General features: G+C 45.8%; 1 protein-coding gene across 1 annotated transcript in view; it reads right to left on the bottom strand.

The window, feature by feature from the left end:
* The window catches only part of ADGRB1 (adhesion G protein-coupled receptor B1), a 220,641-nt gene that overhangs the window by 51,367 nt on the left and 145,344 nt on the right, over window positions 1-23,930 (bottom strand). The window contains exons 19-22 of the mRNA XM_036741341.1: window positions 23,471-23,573; window positions 20,649-20,799; window positions 16,411-16,480; window positions 10,906-10,972 (exon numbers count right to left, since the gene is read on the bottom strand). Of these exons, the coding sequence (XP_036597236.1) occupies window positions 10,906-10,972; window positions 16,411-16,480; window positions 20,649-20,799; window positions 23,471-23,573 (391 nt within the window). The remainder of the gene's footprint in view (window positions 1-10,905; window positions 10,973-16,410; window positions 16,481-20,648; window positions 20,800-23,470; window positions 23,574-23,930) is intronic.

The following is a 23,930-nucleotide window of genomic DNA, read 5'->3' on the forward strand; positions in this document are numbered from 1 at the left end:
CAAGGCAACCCTGGGACGTGGGTGCTATTATTATCACCGATTTACAGATGAGGGAACTGGGGCAACCAGAGTCAACCTAGCTAGGAAGGATTTGAGACAGGATTTGAACTCAGGTCGTCCTGGCCCTGGGTCCAGCGCTCTGGCCACTGTCTAAACTAACATTATAATAACGGGCATTTTTATAGTGCTTAAAGGTTCCCAAAGCACTTCACAAATATTATTTCATTTGATCCTCACAAAAGCCCTGGGTGGCAGGGGCTGTTATCATTCTCATTTGACAGAAGAGGAAACTGAGGCAAATAGGGATAAAGTCATTTGCTCAGAGTCACAAAGCTGGTAAGTGTCTGAGGTAGGATTTGAACTCAGGTCTTCCTGACTGTAGGTCTAGCGTACTATCCACTGAGCTAAATCATGAGCTCCTCAAGGGGAGGGTGCAGGTCCCTTCTCTGTCCTCCTCCAGGGCCTCATAGCAGAGCTAAGCTCTAGGCCCGGCACACGGGGACCTCAAGGCGCTGAGGGAACTGAGATTCCAGAGTTTAAATGACTTGCCCAGCCAGGTCTGCTGATGACAAGGTCGGTGAATTTTCCACTGATTCACCCAAACCCCCAATGCCTGCCGTGACCCCTTCCAATCTCCAGCTCTGCCAATGGGTGAATGGAAGCCAACCACCGCTAACAGACAGGTATTGTCACCCTGTGGTCACCTCCAGGCCATGGAGGATGAGGCACTCACTACAGGGAGGGCTGTCACCGGATGGTGGTCTTGGGAGCGCAGGATTTGGAGAAGGATGGGGCCTGAGATAGGAACCAGGCCAACTCCCTATTTTAACAGTAAGGGAAATGGATGCCCAGAGAGGGGAAGTGATTTCCCTGAGGTCACACAGGTAGGAAGTTACATAACTGGGATTAAACCCCCAATCTTCTGACTCCAAATCGAGGGTCTCCTAGACTATACCACACTTTCTCAGTGCTCAGATTGGAAAAAAATTTACAGGTAATTTAGTTCAGCCCCCTCCTCTAATCCGTTACAGACAAGTCTGTCCATGGGATCACAGAAGGTGGGATGAAAGGAACAGATAGAACTTGGAGCAATGAAGACCTGGATTTGAATCCTGACTCAGACAAACAGTAGCTATGGGACCCTGGCCAAATTGCTTAACCTTGAAGCACCTCAGTTTCTTCATCTGTGAAATGGACATCATGACAGCATCGGAGAGGCAAAAGTCAGCCCAGACTTGAAAGTCCCTAATACGGACTGGCCTTGAGACCCCGGGAATGTTACTTAACCTCTGTCTGCCTCAGTTTCCTCACCTATAGAATGGAGATAATCATAGCTCCTGCTTCGCAGGATTGTTGTGAGAATCAAACAAGACAACATTTATAAAAAGCATTTAGCGCAGTGTCTGGCACACAGTAGGCACTGTCTAAATGTTTGTTCTCACCACCACCCTTCCCTTCCCCTACTCCCATGAAATCAAAGATTCAGCCTCACCTCTCTCAAATAGAAAGAGCCCTATCACGCAGAGGCGGGCATCCAAAGATGACATAGGAGAAATGACTCACAAACTACAGAGGCATCAGCAGTGTCAGCAGTCGTGGCTGGACCACGGGGACCTCAGAAGTCTTGTTAGAAACCACTAGGGAAGGAGGGTCCGCACCCTCTCTCGGGCACTGATTCCGATATTTAACCCACATTGCTGACCTCACCACATCCTCCCTCACACACACTGTGGTATACCTCCATTTGTCCTTTCTCTTCCACTCTCTAGTTATTGAGGCAGCCAGCTGTCCAAGAGCGCTGGGCCTGGAGTCGGGAAGACCTAAGTTCAAATCCGGCCTCAGACACTTTATTAGCTGCGTGATCCTGGAAGAGCCATTTAACCTCTCTGTGCCTTAGTCTCCCAACTTGTAAAATGTGGATAATAATAGCCCCATCTCCCTCCCAGGGTTGTTGCGAGGATCAAACAAAATACCATTTGTAAAGTGCTTCGCAAACCTTAAGGCTCTATATAAATACTAGCTATGACTATTGTAATGGGGAACAATGGCTTGCCAGTCTTTTTTTCCCTCCTGCTTCTTCAATGGTCTCTCGCTGAACAACCTTGTCTTAAAGGTGATAGACTAAACGTGTAGAATTTTGTTTCTGTTCAGCGATTTAATTCACATCTAATTCTTGGTGACCCCATTTGGGGTTTTCTTGGCAAAAATACTGGAGTGGTTTGCCATTTCCTTCTCCAGCTCCAACTGAGGTAAACAGGGTTAAGTAATTTGCCCGTTGTCACACAGCTAGAGAGTGTCTGAGGTTGGATTTGAACTCAGGAAGATGAGTCTTCCTAATTCCAGGCCCAGAGCTCTACCCACTGCAGAATTAAGACCCACATTTTCTGACATAGCCAACGTGGGAATGTGTTTTACTAGACTATGTATATTTTTTGTGAGGATTTTATTTTTCTCCCCTCCTCCTCCCTAGTGGAATAGAAGGTGCGAGGGTGGTAAAAATAAATGCTTGTTAACTGAAAATAATTAATTAAAAAATAAGCTAATAGGCTCACAGATTTAGAGCTGGTAGGAACCTCAGAGGCCATCTACCCCAATCTCTTTACATTAGTAATGAAGAAACTTGGACCCAGAGAGGTTGTGACTTTGCCCATGGTCACAAAGGCAGCAAGTGTCAGAGACAGAATTTGAACCCAGGCCCTCTGACTCTAAATCACCCTCTGTACTCTAGCCTTCCTCACAGGCCGCATTTCCTCAGTGGATTGTCCTTTCATTTGACCTTCTCTAAATGCTTCCTGCCATCCTGGGAAAGATGATGGAAGGTCCCATCATGGCTCCTTCTGACAGGTACATGTGGTCCCAAGGACAGGGGCCACCTGATGGCTGGGAACCAAGCCCTTGAGCTCTCTCAAGGTTCTGTTGCATCAGAAGTAAAGGATTCTAGCGTTTCTCAGGGTTCTCTGCTTCTGTGTTTTTGTGTTGCTATAAATGTATGGCTCTGTGAACCTATGATCCTGGGAGCCTATGATTTCTTTTCTCTGTTCCATAATTCTATGATTCTATTACTCTATGGCCCTGTGTTTCGGATGCTTAGTCTGGCTCCTAGCCATGGGCATTCAGTCAATGTTAGGAAACCTGCTCATTTTTCGACAAGGGAGAGAATCAGGAAAGAGGTGTCATCTTCAAGGTCACCGTAAATCTCTGGAGTGACAGAGACTCAGGAACACAGATCCCAGACCAATGCATCAAACCTTTGAGGCCTGACCTACACAGAACACTTCTCCCTCCTGGCCCCATTTCCTCTCCCTGTTCTTTCTCTCTCTCTCTCTCTCTCTCTCTCTCTCTCCCTCTCCCTCTCTCTCCTGATCCCTCATGCCTGCACCCCTTTACTGGCATTGAATGCATGGATAGAACTTTGTCAAAGGGAAGTAAAAATAACTCCCTGGGGAATGGCTCCCAAGAAAATGCTCCGGGGCCCAGGATGTCTGATGTATAAAGTACAGGTTTGCCATTAATATGCATGGCACACTCTTAATTTTCCTGCAGTGCCTTCGAGGAATGAGGGAGATAGAATGAGATGTAGTCTAAGAAAAGAAGGCATTTAGAGGGAGGGTAGTGACCCAAGGAGATCAGACCCCCAGTCCAACTGGTCTCTGTCCTAGAATCTCTGCATTGGAAAGGCTCCTAGAGGTTATCTGCCCCCTCTCCCTGCCACCCCCCATTCTTACCCAATACAAGAAAACTCTCTAGAATCTTTGGATAATTGTTAAAGCTGGAAAGGACCTTGGAGGCTAGAGTCTAATCCCTTCACTTTGCAAATAGAGAAACTGAGTCCCAAAGGATTAATTGACTTACTCATGTCCTACAACTAGTAAGTAGCAGACCTGAGACTTGAAACCACCACAAGATGCTATCTCTCACCCAGGATCTGTTTGGATACCTCCAGGGATGAGGAACTCATCACCTCATGAGCAAGAATCATTCCTTGTTAGGCAGCTATTATTGTTTTTTTAATTAATTAATTTTTAGGTGGCTATTATTGTTACGAAATGCTAAGCTGAACTCTACCTCCGAGAGAGAGGCAGTGTTTTGCAGTATTCTGGACTTCCAAGTCAGGAAGACAGGTTCAAATCCTACCCCAGATACTTACTAGCTGTGTAACCCTGAGCAAACCTCTCTGTGCCTCAGTTTCTTCATCTGAAAAAATGAGAGAGGTTACATCTGATGACCTCAGAAGTCCCAGCTCTAAGCCTATAATTTCATTACTCCCCTAACTTCCTCCTGCTCTCCCCTCCACTGTTTCTAGCTCTTCCTTCTAGGGCCAAGAAGGACAAGTCTTGTGATGCCTAAAGACAGCTAGCATGTTCACTTATGCCCTATGTCTTCATTTTTTTTTCTCCAAAGCAAAACATTCTGATTTCCTTCAACAAGTTCTTCCACGGCTTTGTCTCTGGTTCTCTCCCCAGCGTGGTCACGCTCTTCTGGTTCATCTAAGTTTTTCCCAAAATGTGGCACCCACATCGCAGACTTTTGTCTCCCTCCCTTAGGACCCTGAACCTGAGAAAGAATTCTGTCTCTGACCTTCCTCTGTCCTTCTCTCAGCAACAGCTGTCCTAGGGGAGCTGGGGCATTCTCTACTAAGGTCCACAGTCAGCAGGCAACGGTCTAGAAGCGGCTGAGGAGGAATGATGCTGCAGAAATCCAGGTGTGCTGTGATTCACCCAGCAGGCTCGAGACAGATATGCAAAAGAAGAATTTGTACACACCGAATCCTATTTCTTCATGACAATCCCTTTTCCTTCTTGAGATGCTTTATTGGATCATTGAAACAAGACTTCTCAGAGTTGGAAAGGGAGCACTGAATTCCAGCTTGAGGGGCATTCTCTGATCCCTGTCATTCTGTGTACATCTTCTTCTCTCCTCTGACATGGCTACCACCCCAGTACAGCCTCTCACCTTCCTGGCCTAGTGAAAGGGTCTGCTGCTTGGTCTCCCTGTCTCCACTTTCTCCCAGCCCAAATCCCTCTTCCATTTAGCTGCTGAAGTGATTTTCCTAGAGCGCATATCTGATCTCGTCACCCTCTCCACCTCAATAAACCACTTTAGAAACCTTCACAGCCTGGCCCCTTTCTAACCTTTCCAGTCTTTTTATACTTTACTGCCTTTCAGGTACAACTACAATCTTGAGACACTGGTCTTCTTCCTCTTCCTCAAAGACAAGCTTCTGACTCCTCACGATTTGCCTTTGCCCTGGCTATCCCCCAGGCCTGGGATGCTCACCCTCCTCATCCCTGCTTCCTGGCATTCCTGGCTTCCTTCAAGACAGCTTAGATCCTTGTGGTGCTAATCATGATTAAAGATCTTCCCCACATATTCATCCCCTTAATAGGCCTCAGGTGGAGCTAGTTAAGGGAAGCTTGGTTAGGGGAGGCTTGTTTGTAGGAAAGCCCACACCCTTTTTCTAACTAGATGTGAAGCCCCAGGCATGTGGACTTTCCTGGTTTTCCCAGGAGCTAGTGCCTTTCCTCTGAGATTAATATTCATTTACATTGTAGATATCTTGAACGGACATGGCTATTTATATGTTGTAGCCCCCATTAGAATGGGAGCTCTTTGAGAGAAGGGGCCATCTTTTTCCTTTCTTCCTATCCCTAGTCCTTATGACAGTATTGCTGTTCAATCATTTCAGTCATGTCCAACTCTCTATGACCCCATTTGGTGGGGGGGATAAGAGATATTAGAGTGGTTTGCCATTTCCTTCTCCAACTCATTTTTTTTCAGATGAGAAACTGAGGCAAACAGGATTAAGTAACTTACCCCAGGTCACACAGCTAGTAAGTGTGTGAGGCCAGATTTGAACTGATGACTATGAGTCTTCTTGATTCCAAGCCCAATTCTCTATCCACCCCACCACCCAGCTGCCTCCTGGCACACAGTAAGTGCTTAATGAATGCTTATGGATTGACCAACTGAACTGAATGCTTCTGTTTGAAGACCTTCAGTGATGGGGAACTCACTACTTCTCAATGTAGCCCTTAATGTACGTTTAGTTAAACTGCTCCAATTACTAGGGAATTTTGCCTTGTGTAGAGCCAAAATCTGCGGCAGCTCCACAAATTCTAGTCATTGCTTGATCGGCAGTGAGCAGGGGCTTCTCACACTCTAGTTTTAAATTTCACTGCCCCACCCCCTCTGCCTACACCTCCCCTTTCTTCCCCCTCCTCTCATCACCACAACCTCCATCCTCCCCACCTCACCTCACACCAGGTCACAATGTTATAGGATCAGTAAACCCAAAACTTAGATGTAAACGTAGATGCTCAAGGCATCCTTAAAGCTAAGGATTTGTCTGGTTTTTAAGCCTAAGGTTCTGTCAAAACAAGAAAAATTGAAATACTGGGTTTGCTTAAAATGGGCACTACCTGTATGGGGGTGGGGTTGGCACTGAAATGGAATTTCCCTCTGGGCCTGGGCACAGTCTCTTAGCCTGTGAGTGTTGAGATTCCAGACCAATGGAGGAACCATCAATGGGGCCTTGGTGGGTCAGGGCTGGGGGACAGGGGGTGGGGGAGGGGAAGAAAAGTTAATTCTATTTAGTCTGAAATAATGAAGGTGTGTCTGTTCCTTGGCCAAGCTCTCTCTAGGATTTTCTTCTTTGGTATCTTCCAGAAGGAAGGATGCAGGGAGTTCTGCTGGGGACAGCCCCACCCTGGGAGGAAGGGGAAGTTATATCAGATAGAAACAATGGCCTGGGCTAGCAGTCAGGAGAACAGAGTTTGAGGCCTGGCTCACCAAGTAAGAGCTGTGCAACCTGGGGAAAGTCATCATCCCCCTCTATGCTTCAGTGTCCTGCTCTGTAAAATGAGGGGGTCATACTACAATCACCAAGGTCCTGTGAGTTCTAAAATCCTAAAGCATCTTCCCCTGGAGCCAAAAGTACAAGGTGTGTGCAGGGGCAGGGTGGGGACGGGGTGGGGGGAACTCTCACATACATGATACTTTATAATGCAAAAAGTGACTTCAAATCCACCTTCTCATAGGATCTTTCCAAATTCCCCCCGAACGGGCCCCACCCTTTCCTAGCCCCTAGTCTTTGTGCTATTTCTGCCCCAGCAGAATGTTTTTTTTCTCTTTTCCTCCTCGGTGCAAATCCCACCATCAAAGAACAATCTCCTATGTTTGGCATTTGAAGCCCTTCACAATTTAGCCCCAGGCTGCTTTTCCAAGCTTGTTGGACAGCACCTCCCTTGGTACACTCTATGGCTTAGCCTAATAGGCTTCCTTGCTGCCCTCACACAGAATGACCCATCTGCTAGCCCCTTGCCTCTGCACAGGCTGACCCCCATGCCTGGAATGCCTTCTCCTCTCCCCGTGCCTCTGAGAATCCCTAACCCCCTATAAAGTTCAGTCCAAGCTCCACTTTCTATATGAGTCTTTTCTTTATCACCCCAGCTGTCAGTGCGTCCCCCTCCTCAAATTGTCGTTCAGTCCTTCCAGTCATATCTGACTCTTTGTGACCCCATTTGGGATTTTCTTGGCAAAGATACTAGAGTTGTTTGCCATTTATTCCTCTGGCTCATTTTACAGATGAGGAAACTGAGGCAAACAAGGTTAAGTAACTTGCCCAGGGTCACCCAGCTAGTAAGTGTCTGAGGCTGGAAGTACATAATTTTCATTTGTTTCCTCAGTGCCTAGCACAGTGTAGTACTTATTAAATGTTTATTGGTTAAAGGGAGTATGTGCATCTGTGTGTGTGTGTGGGGGGGGGGTGAGAAAAAGAAAGAGAGAGAGAAAAAGAGAGAGAAAGAGAGAAAGAAAGACAAAGACAGTGAGAGACAGAGAAAGAAGAGAGAGCCAGACAGAGAAAAGGTTGACAGAGAGAAAGAGGGGGAGAAAGACAGAGAGAGAGAGAGAGAGAGAGAGAGAGAGAGAGAGAGAGAGAGAGAAAGAGGCTTCTTCCTCTTCTCTGCCTCCTGGATTCCCGGCCTTCCTTCCAGGCTGGGGTTAAAATCTTAGCTTCTACAGAAAGCCTTTCCTAATCCTCTCTTAATGCTAGTGCCTTCCCTCCACTGATCATCTCCAATTTATCCTGTATATATCTTGTTTGTATGTAGGCTGCTTACGTGTCTTCCCTGTTAGACTGTGAGCTCTTCCAGAGCAGGCACTATTTTTTGTTTTGTTTTGTTTTGAACCGCACTTTGTATCCCCGCTACTTTTCACAGTACCTGGCACATAGTAGATGCTTAATGAATGCTTTTTGACTGACTATATGTGTGTATGGTGGTGAGTGGGGCATGATTTGCTTAATTTTGAGCTATCTGGTAGTGAGTTATTATGCAGAATTGGTTATAATGTATACATCCTCAGCCCCAGGTCTCCGCACACCCCAACCACAAGGGAGGAGGCCATGTGAGGCTATGCTAAACTGTTATCCAATTCTGTTGATTCCACCTCTGCAAAATCTGCCTTGTCTTTTTTTTCCCTTCTATTCCTACGGATCGTGCCCTTCTACAAGCCCTAACACTTCCAGCCTTAACTTTTCTGTACTTTCTTCCCACTCTCTTCTTCTTCTTTCTCTCCGTCTTTCCTCTTCTCTCTGACTCCGTCTCTCTCTCCCTCTCCCTCTTTCTCTCTCTCCCTCTTTCTTTCTGTCTCTCTACCTTTCTTTCTTTCTCTCACTTTCTGTCTCTCTCCCTCTTTTTCTGTCTGTCTTCCTCTTTCTGTCTCTCTCTCCCTCTTTTTCTGTCTCTCTCTGTCTGTCTCTCTGTCTCTGTCTCTCTCTCTCTTTCCCTCTCTATCTTGTTCTCTCTGTCAATCTATCAATTTGCTGTAAGCTGCCTGAGTAATCTACCTTATGTAAAGCTTTTGTCTCGTCACTTCTTGGCTCTGAATCTTTCAATGGGTTCCTATTGGCTAAAGTTTAGACTCCTTAGTCTAGCATTGAAGGCCCCACACAATCTGGTCGTGCCCTAACTTTCCAGCCTCTACCCTCAATATACCCTGAAATTTCCTGATTCTGGGTCTTTGTTCAGCCTGTTTCCAGTGCTCAGAATGCCCTCCTCTTCCAATCGTTTGAATTCCTCCACATCTGTTCTTTAAAAGTCAGCTCAAATTCTACCTTCTTTAAGAGGCCTTCCTTCACCCCAAATGTTGGTAATGACCTTCCCCTTTGGATCTCCAACAGAAGTTTGTTAGCATATCTCCAATACCCTTATCGTATAACACTGGGCACTGGAGTTTGTGTTTGTGTCATAACCCCCTGCTAGACTGTAAGGACGGGGCTAGGCTCTTCTCTAAACTTTGTATCTCCCCCTGGTGCCTTACCCCAGGATGGGCACACAGTAGGTGTTTATTAAATGCCCAGTTATTCGTGGCCTTCTGAAATCACTTGTATACATTCTGTCTTGTCCCCTAGAACACAAACTCCTTGAGGGCAGGGACACCTTTGTTTTTGTCTTTGTATCCCTAGGGCACAAAATGGGGCCTGGCACATAGTAGGTGGTTAATAAAAACCTGTTGAATTTAATCAAATTGAATTGGAGTTTATTTGCTTCATTTGCTTCATTTATTAGTTTCCCTAGAAAGAAGAGCTACTGATTAAACCCAGAGATGTCTTAAGACTAGTAAAAGGAGAAACAAGTGTATGTTGTAGTGCCGTAATGTGTATCTTTTAATTCTTACCCTAGACTGTGGGTTCCCTCTCAGGGTTGATCTGCAGTCAAATACAGACCAATACCCTTTTTCTATAGAGGAAAACAGGCCCAGAGAGAAGCAGGAACTTGCCCAAAGTCAAACAATGTCATCAACAGAGCCAGGATTTGAACTGGGTGCATTGATTCCTGGGATCCTTGTAGGGATAGAAGGGAATGGTGAGATAAAAGAAACCTTTCCCTCAACCTGGGCAAGTCACCTCACCCTGTTTGCCTCAGTTTCCTTATCTGTAAAATGAGCTGGAAAAGGAAATGGCAAACCATTCCAGTATCTTTGCCGAGAAAACCCCATATGGGGTCACAAAGAGCTGAACAGGACTGAAAAAGGACTGAAAAGGAGAATGAAGGGACTTGGGAAGATATGATATATAATCAGGGACTCATACTGGGGAGGCTCCCATTTCACATAGGAGGAAACAGAGGCACAGAGGACAAGGGAAATAGTAAACATAGCCATTATCTGCAGCAGCACACTGCATGACCTCAAGGTAAGTCACTTAGCCCACTCTTCCAGCCTCCCTCATTGGGTAGCTGAGCCCAGGGCCAGATGTGTATCCAGATAAATTAGATACGGGAAGCCCAGGATGAAAGCCTATTAAACTGAATTGCTCTGTGTGCAAATGACAAATGGTCCTTATCTCTTCATTAAAGCAGGACCTGTACTTGGCAATATTTTGTTACAGAGATTTCAACCCTTAGACTGTTTAGGTGGGAATGGTTCCTTAGAGATTGTTGAGCCCAGCCTGTCAGGTGAAGAAATTGAGCCTGGGGGAGTAGCTTATGCAAGGTTATGGAAGGAGAATCCCAGATTGTCCAGCACTAGAATAGGCCTCAGAGATCATCCAGCCCCAGGCTCTTCTTTACAGATGGAAAAACAAGCCCAAGAATTGAGGTGACCCCAAGTCACACGTGAGTTAGCAGCTTCAGACAGAGACTATTAGGGATGGAGGGGTCTTTACAGACCAATGCCCTTGTTCTACAGAGGAGAAAATTTAGGCCCTGTTAGGAGTAGGAACCTGCCCAAAGTCACACAGCCAAGCCAAGACTAAAACCCGGGTCTCTTGGTGCCTGGGATCTTTGGTGGGATGGAGGGAGGTGGTGAGATAAGGTCACCTCTTCTCTAGACCTAGGGGGATAAAGGGCCTTTAGAAAGGGATGATGGGGAATCAGAAAGGAGCCCGTGCTGGGGAGGCAGTACCAGGACAACGGCAGCAGCTGGTCCCACGAAGGCGTACAGCAGTCCCCCTTCCAAGGAGAGCCAGCAGCTGAGAGAAAGGGAGCAGAGAAAACAGGCTGGTTAGTCCACATTAGGCCACCAGACCTCCCCACCAATGAGGCCACTCCTCCCTTCCTTAGCTTCTGGTTTTGTCTCACGGCAGTCTCATTCCACTCAGTTCTTGCCTTTTTAACTATTCTCCCAAGTCTGCCCCATCTTCATCTCTCAAAGCTGCCTCTGTCCAGAAGCCCTCGCTGATTAAATACAATTCCTGTTTCTTTAACACTTTAGGATTTTCACAATTACCTCATGAGCCCAGGAGGGCAGAGACACCACACAGCTTGGGGTAAGCATTACCCCTAGACCTTCCCCAAGGGAAGCTCCTATCCTAGCAGGGGTAAGGGCAGAGAAAAGTCTCTCCTGCTCCCCAAAGGGGCCCTGAAGCACAATTATGGCTCTCTTTTCTTCACAGTCATGGCCCTGTGCGGCTTGCCTCTCCCCTCCATTCTCATCTCTCCAACATCACATCCTTGGACTCCATCTCTGGTCGCTGGGCTCTGATAAGCTTTCACTTATCAGAACTGGGCTTCCATTGCAGCTTTCTCCATGCCGTCTGCATGCTGTTATCATCCCTGTTCTACCAAAGAGGATGCTAAGACTAACAAAAGCTATGTGATTCTTCCAGAGTTACACGGCTAGCAAGTTTCTGAGGCAGGACTTGAATTTGGGTTTTCCTGACTCCAAATCTAACACTCTGTCCCAAGTATTGGGAGCTGCCCTTGAGTCAGGGAGAAGAAAGAGGGGCTTGATGGGATGCTCCAAGGACCTACGCTCTCACTGGGTTCAAGTGACCTAGTTAAAGTTACACAGGATGCTGCAGCAGGACAGAGGGCTCAGAGTCCAGGACTATGAGACAATTCAAATTGCTTGAATTAAAAGGACTTGGTTACTTCTGGGGAATAATCATGATTATCATTTTGCAGGATAGAGTCCATACTACTGCTCTGATCTTTCTGCTGGTAGGATGCTGGTAACCAGGCAGCTAGGTGGCACAGTGGACAGAGCACCGTGCTTGGAATCAGGAAGTCTCATCCTCCTGAGTTCAAATCCAGCCTCACACACTTGCCACCTATGTGACCCTGGTCAGGTCACTTAACCCTGTTTGTTTCAGTTTTCCCAAATGAGCTGGAGAAGGAAATAGCAAACCACTCCAGTATTTTTTGCCAAGAAAACCCCAAATGGGGTCCTAGAGAGTTGGACACTATTGAAAACAACTGACCAACAACAACAAATTTCCTAACTCTGGGTCTGGCGCTCTGTCCTCTACACCACCTGACTGCCCCAACTTTAATTGCAAACATCCACAATTATCAACAAAAATTAATAAAAATAATAATAAACATTATAGTGCTTTAATTTTTGCAAAATATTCACATTATCTCGTTTGAGTTTCCACATTTAAATTTTTTCATCTAAAAAAGAAAGGACTGGACTATACAACCTCCAAGGTTCATTCTGGCTCTAATGGCCAATCTATGACACCTGTCATGAGATGGGCAGAGACTCAGCGCCAGAAGAAATCTGGGTCACACCTTGCTTAGGGTGGAAGGAAGGGGGGATCATGGAAATAAGAGACCACAGAGAAGTGTGAGCCATAGCAGAAAGAGGCCTGAGCACTTACTTATGGGATCATGGCAAGTCATAGGATCATTAGAGCTGAAAGGAACCTAAGAGGTCATCCAATCCAACACTGCCATTTTACAGATGAAGAAACTGAGGCACCGAGACTTTTTAAGAGTTACAGAGAGTTATCAGAGATAGAATTTGAACCCAGATCCTTCGACTCCAGAGTCAGTGCCTTTGCACCGGACCCAAGCTTCCCTGTAAAGTGCCTCAATTTCTCCTCTGTAAAATGATGGATTGGTGGTAAGAGATGATTTCTAAGGTCTCTTCTGGCTCTGATATTCTATGATCTGTAATATATATATATATATATATATATATATATATACATACATACATACATACATACATTATATATATATGTATAATATGTGATCCATAATAAAGCATATTGGATCTTCCAAAGTGTTTTCTAGACTGTTCTCTTGTTTGACGAACCTATTAGCTCCCATTTATTTTTAGCTCTCCAATTTATAAAGCTCTTTCTATGCAATGACCCAATGAAGGAGTCAATTTAGGAAAAATCAACCCCCCTTAATAGATGAGGGAACTGAGGCCCAGAGAGGATTTGTCTAAGATGAGATGCTAGTTAGTTTTTGAACCCAAGACTCTTAACTGCCCGCCACACAATGCTGGCCCTTGAGCTGGGGCACTTACTCTGCTCTGTTTGTTTCTCTATTATACAGACGTGTGTGTGTGTGTGTGTGTGTGTGTCTCCCATTTTCTCTCTCAGTCACATTGTCTCTGTGTGTATAATCTCTCCCATTGTCTCTCTGGTTCTTTCTTTGACACACCTTCCCTCTTCTTCCTTCCCTTTCTCTCTCTCCATTTTTCTATTCTCATTCTTTGTCCTCATTTTTTCTGCCTTTGTTTCTGTCTCTCTCTGTGTCTCCTCTGCCTCACTCTATCCGTCTCTCAGTCTCTCTCCCTTGTTATTGTTTTTCTCCCCCTCTATCTTTGGATTCCCGCCCCCCTTTGCCTGAATCACAGACATCTCTGGGGGGGTGGTGTGCAGTGGCTGATGCTAAGGTGCCCAGGTCTCTCTTTGCCTGATGTCAGTGGGCAGCCAGTGCCCCAGTGACAAGATCCCAGGCTCCTGACATCCCCCTTGGGCTTCCTCCCTTTCTCTCTCTCCTTCTTCTCCTATTTCCTCCCAAACGCCATACTCATCATCTCCCTGCCCCCTCACTGAAGCCAGCATTGTGCCTTTCTGATTCCTCCCTCCTCCTTCACTTCCATCTCTCTGACGCTGGAACAATGATGACTGCACCGCTATTCCCTTGGTTTCTGAGGCCCCGTTGTCTTTGTTCTCCTAGTCCAGACCCTCAACACAATCCCCCTGAGCTATGCAATGGTCTCCTACTTCATCTTCTGGCTGCTGGTCTCTCCCCCTCTAAATCAAGATGCCTGAGTCATATTTCTAAAGCCCAGCTCCGATCAGAGGTTCATAGAGTTAGAGCCAAAAGGGATCTCAGAAGCCAACGAATCCAGACTCTCTCATTTTCCACAGGACGAAACTGAGATCCAGGGACTCCAAGACTTGTCTAAGATCACACAAGTAGTAAGCATCAAAGGTGGGATTTGAACCCAAGCCTTTCTGCTCTTTCCACTATCCTGTACCACCTCTCAAGTTGCCCCCTTGCGCAGAACATCTATGCGGTGACGTACTACCTACAAGAAATCAACAAATATTTATTAAATGTCTTCTATGTGCCAGGCACTATGCTAAGTGTTGGAGATACAAAAAGAGGCAAAAGACAGTGGACCTTCCCTCAAGGAGCTTAAAATTGAATAGGGGTGATGACATGAAAGCAAACATATATATGTGTATATATGCATATATGTATATGTATGTATACTTGTATATACACATCTCTAAGCTCTTCATCCTGGCACTCCAGGCTCTCCATGGTCTCAGTCCAACCTACCTTTCTACTTCTACCTCTCACTCTTCAGTCCTTCACTTTGCTCCAGCCAAAAACAATATTGAAATGGAAATTCACTTCATTCATTTATCGCCGGCCCTCCATGCTGGCAGTATTAAGACAAAAACGAACTAGCTTCTTCCTCTAAATTTGGTGTTGAAAGGCACCCCCTCTCACCAGAATCTGGACTCTGTCCCTAGGACCCTGGGCTCTGATAGGAATCTTTCATCTTCTCTTATCAGGAACCAGACCCTGCCACTTTCCATCCACTTCCAAACCACACCAATATGTGTCATCATTCCCAGCTAGCTCCCTTTTAGGTGTTGTCTTCCCCCCATTAGAATGTAAGCTCCTTGAGTGCAGGAATTGTCTCACTTGTGTGCGGTCCTATCTCTGGTGCTTAGCACCGTGCCTGGCATGCAGTAAGTGCTTAATAGATGTTCAATCATTCATTAGTCACTCAAATTGTGGCTCTGCCTCTTAACTATCAGTCCATCTACGGACATCGATACGGACATGCCTCTCTGGATCTCACTCAGCAATTCTGAAAAAAAGGAGAGGATGAATTCAATGCTCAACAGTGACCTTTTCAGCTCGAAATCCTATGTTCTTATGGACAATTTACCGCTTCCTAACATGAGTTTCACTTTGCCACTTCTTGACTTTGCTGACGATTTTTCCCTTTGCCTGAAATATGCTTTTCCTCTTCTTTTTCTCATGTCTTCCCCAACAGCTTTGTCTGCTAAAATCCTGCCCATCCTTCAAGGTTAAATTCAGGTGCCCCCTCTTCCAAGAAGCCTTCCTGACTCTTCCCCAATCAGAAAAGCTCTCTCCTTCCTCTGGGCCCTCACAACCCTGAGTCTTTTACCTTATAGCATTTATCCCATCCTTACCTTATCTAAGAACAGGAGCAGCTCACGTTTCTGAAGTGCTTATAAAACACTTTCTTCGCTGAGACCCTTTGAAATAGGGTGGCTCAGAGAACATGAGTCCCACCTTACAGATGAAGAAACTGAGACTCACGAAAGAGAGTGACTGACTGACCCACGATCACATGGCTGCATGTATCATCTCTCTTGCTTTAGAGGATCCAGAACCAAGACAGATCTTAAAGGTCAGGTAACCCAAAAGTTGGGTAACTAGGAGGCACAGTGCCTGGAGTCAGGAAGGCTCATCTTCCTGAGTTCAAATCCAGCCTGAGACATTTACTAGCTGTGTGACTGTTTATATCAGTTTCCTCATCTGTAATATGGGCTGGAGAAGGAAATGGTAAACCACTTCAATGTCTTTGCCGAGAAAACACCAAATGGGGTGACAAAGAGTGAGACATGACTGAAAAACTAAACAACAACAACAAACCCAACGCTTTCCTTTTAGAGCTGATGAAACTTAGGCCCAGAGAGGGGGAAAAAATTAACTTCTTTGGGCCTCTGTTTCCTCTTCTATGAAATGAAGGGGCTGGACTACGTGGCCTCTGAGATCCCCCCAGCTCCAAATCTCTGATTTAATGATCCTAAAAACCTTGTCCAGTATCACATAGGTAGTAAATAAAGGACCTGGGATTTGAACTGGGTCTTCTGAGTTCACATTCAGTGATTTTTTTTTACTACATCCACAAATCTCCAGCATTTGGGTCTCTTATCCCCTCCCCCCATCCCATTAGACTAGGAGCTCAGGTCTAATTCATCCTTAAGCTCAGGGTTCAGGAGGTAGCTGATGGATAAACGACTAGAGAAACCACCTCTATGCTTTTGAATGGGTCTGTGTTGGAGAATGAGTATTCCAACTAACTCCCATTCCGCAGCCTCCAGCTGAGCCACAACCGGGGGCAGAGCTCTAGTACAGGGAGAGGGAAGGGAGGCGATGTCTCAATACTTACTAGTTCACCGTACTGTAGCCTTTCGCCTTGGTAAATCCTACGGAAATGGCCACGACCAAAGCAGGAAGCCCTAAAGAGGGAAACGCCAAAAACGAAGGTATTGTCAGATCCCAGCTTCCTAGCCCCTCCTGTTATCCAACTGCTCTCTCATACCCCAGGGTCTCCCAATGCATCCTGAGCCATTTCCAGTCATCCTGGTGAATATCAGGCCACTGGGCCAAAATGGCGCTGGAGAAGCAAGTGAGGCAGGTGACCTTGCACAGCCCTCCCTCACCCAAATCAAAGTCAACTGCAAGTCGTGTCATCATTTCCCTGATGTTGTGGTCCTCTTGGAAAATGAAGGACAAACACAACAACCACCACCATACCCTACCACAAATCCCAGAAGCTCAATGTCCAGAGGAAGAATCTGTGACCCGATCATGTTGGTGATAGGCAAGTTTGGGAACCATAAAAACGTAAAGTCCTATAGTGGACTGCAGAAAGGCAAGCAGAGGCTTGGCTATATAGCAGTTTGCATGAAAAGGATCTGAAGGTCTTAGTGAATCACACACCCACATCTAGAATATTATGTTTAATTCTGGGCACCACAATTGAGGAAGGACATGGATAAGCTTACCACAATGCCACATAGTAGGCGCTCAATAAATGATGATTAATTGATAAGCTAAAGAACATACAGAGGAAGGCAACCAGGAGAGGGAAATCCATGCCATATGAGATTAGATTGAAGGACCTGGGATGTTTGGCCTGGAGAAGAGAAGACTTAAGGGGAACCCGAGGTCTATCTTGAAGCTTGGGAGAACTTTCGCTTCCTTTATTTAGGACCTGCTCTGTGAAGGGGCCTGTGCTCAGGGCTGGCTGAGAACTTCAATGTGAATTTTCATGTGAAGGAGGGATTAGACTCAGTGAAATGAACTTAAAGCAGTAAGTGGAATTTTCAAAGGAGAAAACTAAGGTTGAAGGTTGGGGGAGGGGCAGTGGAGTGGGTCAACTCAAACTTTACTATTCAGGGCTGCCTCCAGAGGTTTACCATGATAGGAGGTCTTTAAACAAAGTGTTTAGTTGTTTTTCAATCATGTCTGATACTTCCTGACCCCACTTGGGGTTTTCTTGGCATACTGGAGTGGTTTGCCATTTCCTTTTCCAACTCATTTTACAGATGAGGAAACTGAGACAAACAGGGTTAAGTGACTTGCCCAGGGTCACCCAGCTAGTAAGTGTCTGAGGCCAGATTTTAACTCAGGAAGAGGAGTCTTCCTGACTCCAGTCCTGGCACTCTCACCATTGTGCCACCTAGCTGCCCATTGTACGACTACTATTATTATTTTCTCTTATTCTTTAATGGTGGGGGGAAGGTTGCTTTGTTTTTCCAAGCACGAGTTAGATTCTGTGGCCACTGGAGTCCCTTACAATAATAAAATTCTGAATTTCTGTGATTGCAAGCTTGGTATAAGCCAACACTATAACATGGCAGCCAAAACTCTAAACTTGAACCGGAGCAGCATTAAGAGAAACTCGATACTACAATGAAAAAGGAGATAGTCCTGTTGTGCTGTGGCCTGATCAGAGTGGATCAGGAGTACTGTGTTAAGTCCCAAGCCCCCTATTTTGGGAAGGACTTTGGTAAATCGGGGTTAGGGCCCGGGGATTCTACTGGATGCCAGACTAAATGAAAGTTTGTTGGGGATGTTTAATCTGGAGAAGATGTTGGAGGTGGGTGGGGGTGGGGTGGAGAGCACAACAGTTGTCTTTACGAATCTGAAAGGCTATCATGAAGAAGACAGAGGGATTAGCAAAAGAGGGGTTAGACTTCAAGGAATTGCACAGCCCAGAGTTAGAAGTAACTTATTCTTTCCAAAGATACCAGTGATTTCCTAAGTGGCAAATCTGATGGCCCTTAAGCAATCCTCAACCTTCCTGACTTCTTTCTCAGCATCGTGGGACACTCTTGGCCACCCTCTCTCACCGGACATCCTCTGCTCCCTGGGTTTTTGCGACCTTGCTCCTTCTTACTTGTCTGACTGCTCCTTCTTAGTCCCTTTTGTTTCTAGACCATCATCATCTTGTCTCCTAGCCATGGATGTACCCCAAGGTTTGGTCCTGAGCCCTGTTCTTGTCTGTCTCTGAACTTTCTCTTTTGGTGATGTGATCAGCTCTCACGGGTCCAGTTATCATCTGTACAAAGATGACTCCCAGATCTACACATCCACCTGTGGTATCTACCTCTCCTGGGTTCCAGTGTGTACCACCAAATACTTATTAGATACTTCCAACTTGATTAAGAACTCATCTCTATTCCTTCCCACCCAACCCGCTTCTCTTCATAACTTTCCCATTTCTGTCAATACCACCATCCTTCCAGGCGCCAAGGTCCTTAACCTGAGTCTATATCAAATCCTCACTCCCACACACTCTCACCCTTTAGTTGCCAAGCCTTGTTGACCTAACTTCTCCCCACTCACACAGTCATCACCCTAGCTCAGTCCCTCATCACCTCCTGCATGGACTACTGGTCTCCCTGCTTCTGGTCTTCCCGCTCCTCCTCAGCTGCCAATGAGATATCACTAAACCACAGACCTTACCACATCTCTCTCCTGTTCAATAAACCCAAGTGGCTCCCTATTGCCTCTAGGATCAAATGTCAATTTCCCTTTTAGACACTTACATTACATCACCACCAGCTTCCAGGCTGCCTTTCTAGGCTTATTACACAATTACCCCCTTTCTCTTGTGCTGCAGTCAAGCCAAACTAGTCTTTTTTTTTTCTTTTCTGTTCTTCACACACAACATTCCATCTCCCATCACCATGCTTTTGCATGGGCTTTCCCCAATGCCTAGTATGTATACCCTCCTTAGGTCTACCTCTTAGAATCCCTAGCTTCCCTCTAAGTTCATTTCAAGTACCACCTTATATATCATTGTGTAACATCTACTTTCCTGTTCCTAGTGCTCCCCACCCGAAATTTACCATTTATTTACTTTGTGCAGATTTTGCACATGCTTATGTGTGTACGTATTGTCTCATCCTATAGAACATAATCTCCTTGATGACAAGGACCATCCCATTTTTGTCTCCCTGTCCCCCATGCTAGACACATATTAAGCACCTGATAAATGTTTGTGGATTGATCTCAAGACTATTTTGTCCAACTTTTCCCTGAAGAGAAACCTCTTTTTAACAGCAGAACAACCATTACCACCACCATAACCATCCTCTGATTGTAAATCACCAGCAAGGGTGACCAGCCACCTCCCAAGGCAGCCTATCTCACCTTTGGAGAGCTCTGATTGTTAGAAAGTCATCATTAAAGGAGGAACTCTACATCAGCTTCTCTGCAAATTCCAGCCATGGACTATACTGAGTGTTTCCCTTTAGAGTCACTCAGAAGAAGTCGAATCTCTCTTCCCCAATGAATAGTCAGAGTAAAGACAGCTATGACGGCCCCACCGGTCTTCTCTTTTCCAGACTAAACAGCGGATGCACATAAGTCATGGTTTCCAGTCTTTTTTGCTATTTGGTCACTTCTGGAAGTGATCCAGCTTGTCAGTGTCTGTCCTGGACAGACTTCACCCAGAACTTAATACAATGCCCAAGGTGAGGCACATGGTGTCGGCACTACTGTCTTCCTCAGTCTGAGTGATGCTTTTCTTAATGGAGCCTAGAGTGGCAGGAGGTCTTTGGTGGCCAGGTCACACTACCGGCTATTATAATTGTCATTAACAGCATCCTCAGTAATAATAATGATAAAAGCAATAGCTACCATTTAGATAGTGCTTTAAGGTTTGCAAAGTGCTTCGCAGATATGATCTAACTGGATCCCTACAACACCAAATAATCACGATGACAACAGCTATCATTTACACAGTGCTTACTGTGTGCCCGGCACAGTGCTGAATGCTTTGCAATTATCTCATTTCATGCACAGAACAACCCTGGGAGGTTCATGCTATGACTGTCTCCATTTTATAGATGAAGAAACTGAGGCAAACACAGTCTAATAAAAAACCTCGAATCTTTTTTCAACATAGGGCAAGGGAGCTGGGTGAATCTGGCTGAAGAACTAGGAAGCAGAGTAGAGGAGATACAAAATCCAGGACACAGAGATAGTAGGGATTGTAGAGATGCCTCATTTTAGGATGGAACTCAGGTGTCCCTCCTCCTGAGCCAGGACTCTGTCCTCTGTCCCACCCACCCCTTTTCCCGGGCCACGGGAGGGATCTCCAGTTTCACTCACCCCAGCCGAGGCACAGGAAGCGCTTGCGGATGATGCGGTTGCGAAGCCTCCCGGTGACGGCCATGTAGGATTGCCAGGCCTCGGTGAGTACCCAACAAAAGGAGGACAGGAAGAAGAAGTGGAGGAAGGCAGCCACCAGTGTGCAGATCACCTGGGCAGGGAATGCAGGGGCCATGCTAGGCATTGGAAGTTGGAGGAGGACAGGGATGGGATGTATCCACCAGCCTGACCCCTCAGAACAGCGTTCTGTGGTCCAGCACCCTTCCCCTACCTCTCTGGCAGCCTCTGGGCTGTTTCCCCTGGAACAGGGAGGAGCTGCACCGAGCAACACATGAATCCCACACCATGGCAGCCCAGAGTCAGGTGGACAAGGGCTATCTTTTGCCAGGGTCAGGGGGCTCAGGCTGTGACCTGGGTTAGTTACACCTAGTAAATAAGCAAGCTCATTCAAACATTCATTCAATCAATGACCCAGATTAGGGCTCAGTCCCTGACAGGGATCGAGGCTCAGTCAATGGCAACAGGATTAGAGCTCACTTACAGCCAAGGTTAGGGTTGGGTCTGGGTCTGGACATGGGTTTATGCCTCAATCTGGGGCCAGCTTTAAGATTTAGTGACCTGGATTGTGGCTGATTCTATGACTACGATCAAGGCAGTCTGTGACATTAGGCTGTGAGCCCATTAGAATCCTGCCCTGGGCTAGGACTCAGTCTGGGACTCAGATCAGGGCTCTCTCACCCTATCCGAAAAGTTAGGGTCCAATCTGTTGCTGGGGAAAAAGGCCCAATGAACCGGGAATAAGAAGCCCCTTAATGCCTCCCTAGGATATTTCCTATGAGGAAAATGAAGTAATAAAATAGTGTTACTAGATTAAAGAATTACTATTAAGTTAGTATATTAAAGAAGGTCAGAGCTGAAAGCAACCTTAGTCCAACCCTCTCGTTTTGTAAATGAGGAAACAGACACAGGAAGGGGAAGGGATTTGGCCAAGGTCACACAGCAAGTTTGGTGGTAAAGGCTGGAAGGGAATCTAGGCTTACCACCGTCCATTCCAGGGCTTTTCCCTATATGATGTGCACCTGAGATGAACCAGTGTTTCCTTACATTTGACTGTATTACCTCCGGTTTTAATTAGGGCTATTGCCTTTTGTTCAATCCCCAAAGGATTAAAATAGCTGAAAACAGCTTTTTAGCATCTTCTTCCCCAAAACCCTTCACACACAGAAAGAAAACATAAATGGTCTAGTATGAAGCAAGAGACCCCAAATTCAAGTGTGATTGGTCTTAGGCTGAGTGAATAAAGGCACAGTCTGGATCTGGGTCTGGATCAAGGCAGGGGATGGTCCCAATGGCCTCCCCTCTGGTCAGACCTCACTCATGTTCAGTTCTTCATTTCCACTGTAGATATCTGGTATATACAGTTATTTGAAAGTTGTCTCCCCCATCAGACCATGAGCTCCTGTGGGGCAGGGACCATATTTTTGCCTTTTTTGCAGTCCCAAAGCTTAGCACTATGCCTGGCACATGGTAAACACTTAATGAAGCTTGTCGATTGACTAAGCTCTGGGTACGACAAATTAGGAAGGACATTAGCTAGCTGGAATATGTCCAGAAAAGGGCAATCAGAGTGGTGAGGGGTTTGGAGACCATACCATGGAGGACAGACTGAAGGAATTGGGGATTTTTAGCCCAGAGGGAAAAAATACTTAGGAGGAACACGGTAAAGGTCTTTAAGTATCTGAAATGCTGTGATACGGAAAAAAGGTTAGACTTATTCTGCCTGGCCTTAGTGAATGGAACTAGGAACAATGGAGGGCAGTTATAGGGAGGGATATTTTTGTCACCACCAGGAAGAACTTTCTAACAATCTGAGCTGACCCAGAACATAAGGGACTTCTTTTAGAAGGACAGGATGGATGACTCTCTCAAGGAGAGATGATAAGGCACCTCCCGCATGCAGACGGAACAAATGGAAGACAGAGCACTTGATCTGGAATCTGAAGACCACTGTTCAAAGGCCAGCTCCATTGTTTGCCTCCTATGACATCTTGGGAAAGTCACTTTTTCCTTTAGGTCTCAGTTTCTCCCCCTCCTTTTTACCTCTACAAATTGAGAGGGTTGGGTCAAATCCAAAATTCTTAACCAAGAACCCTTTTTGAAATCTGGTTCAGCTCATGGGGACCCCAGAATAATGTTTTGTTGCCTATAGTCATCCTCCTCCTCCTCTTCATCAGTAACATCTATATAATGTTTTAAAATTTGCAAAATGTTTTATAAATATTAGCTCATTTTATTCTCACAATAACTCTGGGAGGTAGGTGTGATATTATGAATCCCCACTTTACGATTGAGGAAACTGAGGTAAACAAAAGTGACTTGCCCAGGGTCACACAGCTAGTAAGTTTCTGAGGCAGCATTTGAACTCAGGTCTGTCTTTCTGACTCCAGGTGTAGCACTGCATCCATGGAACCACCTAGCTGCCTCTAGTTGGAGGAAATGTTTGGTTTCAGTTGGAGGTTACTGAAAATAAAGATGTTATTTTTCTTCCCATCCAAGTTTGTCCTCCCTCACCCCCCTGCCCAAGTCGAGGATCCTTTGGTTCAAGGGTCTCTTAGATATATCATGACTGAGAATTCTGTGAATCTAACAATGATAACATTCATGAACATAACAATTTTCAGCTACAAAGCCTTTTGTATACATCACCTCGATGGGTTTTGGTTACTGATAGTGTTAGGAGCTATCTGTGCTAGGGTTGAACTGAGAATCTGCTGCTTTTCATGATCTGTAAGGGTGGAATGGGATCTGAGGAGCATTCTTACCTTGTTTCGAGTCTGGGTCTGCCCAATGAGGATGAGGGCGTTGGAAGAGATGATAGAGAGGCAAAAGTTGATTAGGATTACAGACCTTTCAGAGCGGATGTACCTGGAGAAGAGAAGAAACAGAAGGGCACTGGACTGCTTCCAATGTCTTGGAACGTACCTTCAATAGGCCCTGGCATTTTGTCTAGGGACCCTAAGTTGGGGCAGTGGTCTGGTCATTTAGAATCATCTTCTCCATCATCATCGCCCTCACTGCCTCCATCTTAATCATTGACAATCACATCTTCATAAGAGAGACAATTGCATCGGGTAGACAGCTGGCCTCAAAGCCAAGATAATCTGGGTTCAAGTCCTGCCTTAGACACATACTAGCTGTGGACCCTGGGCAAGTAATTTAATGCTCTAGACCAGTGGAGTCAAACTCAAATAGAGACAGGGAGCCACTAAGACATGCATAAGA

This window comes from Trichosurus vulpecula, chromosome 1 (genome assembly GCF_011100635.1).
Source record: "Trichosurus vulpecula isolate mTriVul1 chromosome 1, mTriVul1.pri, whole genome shotgun sequence".
Lineage (NCBI taxonomy): Eukaryota > Metazoa > Chordata > Mammalia > Diprotodontia > Phalangeridae > Trichosurus > Trichosurus vulpecula.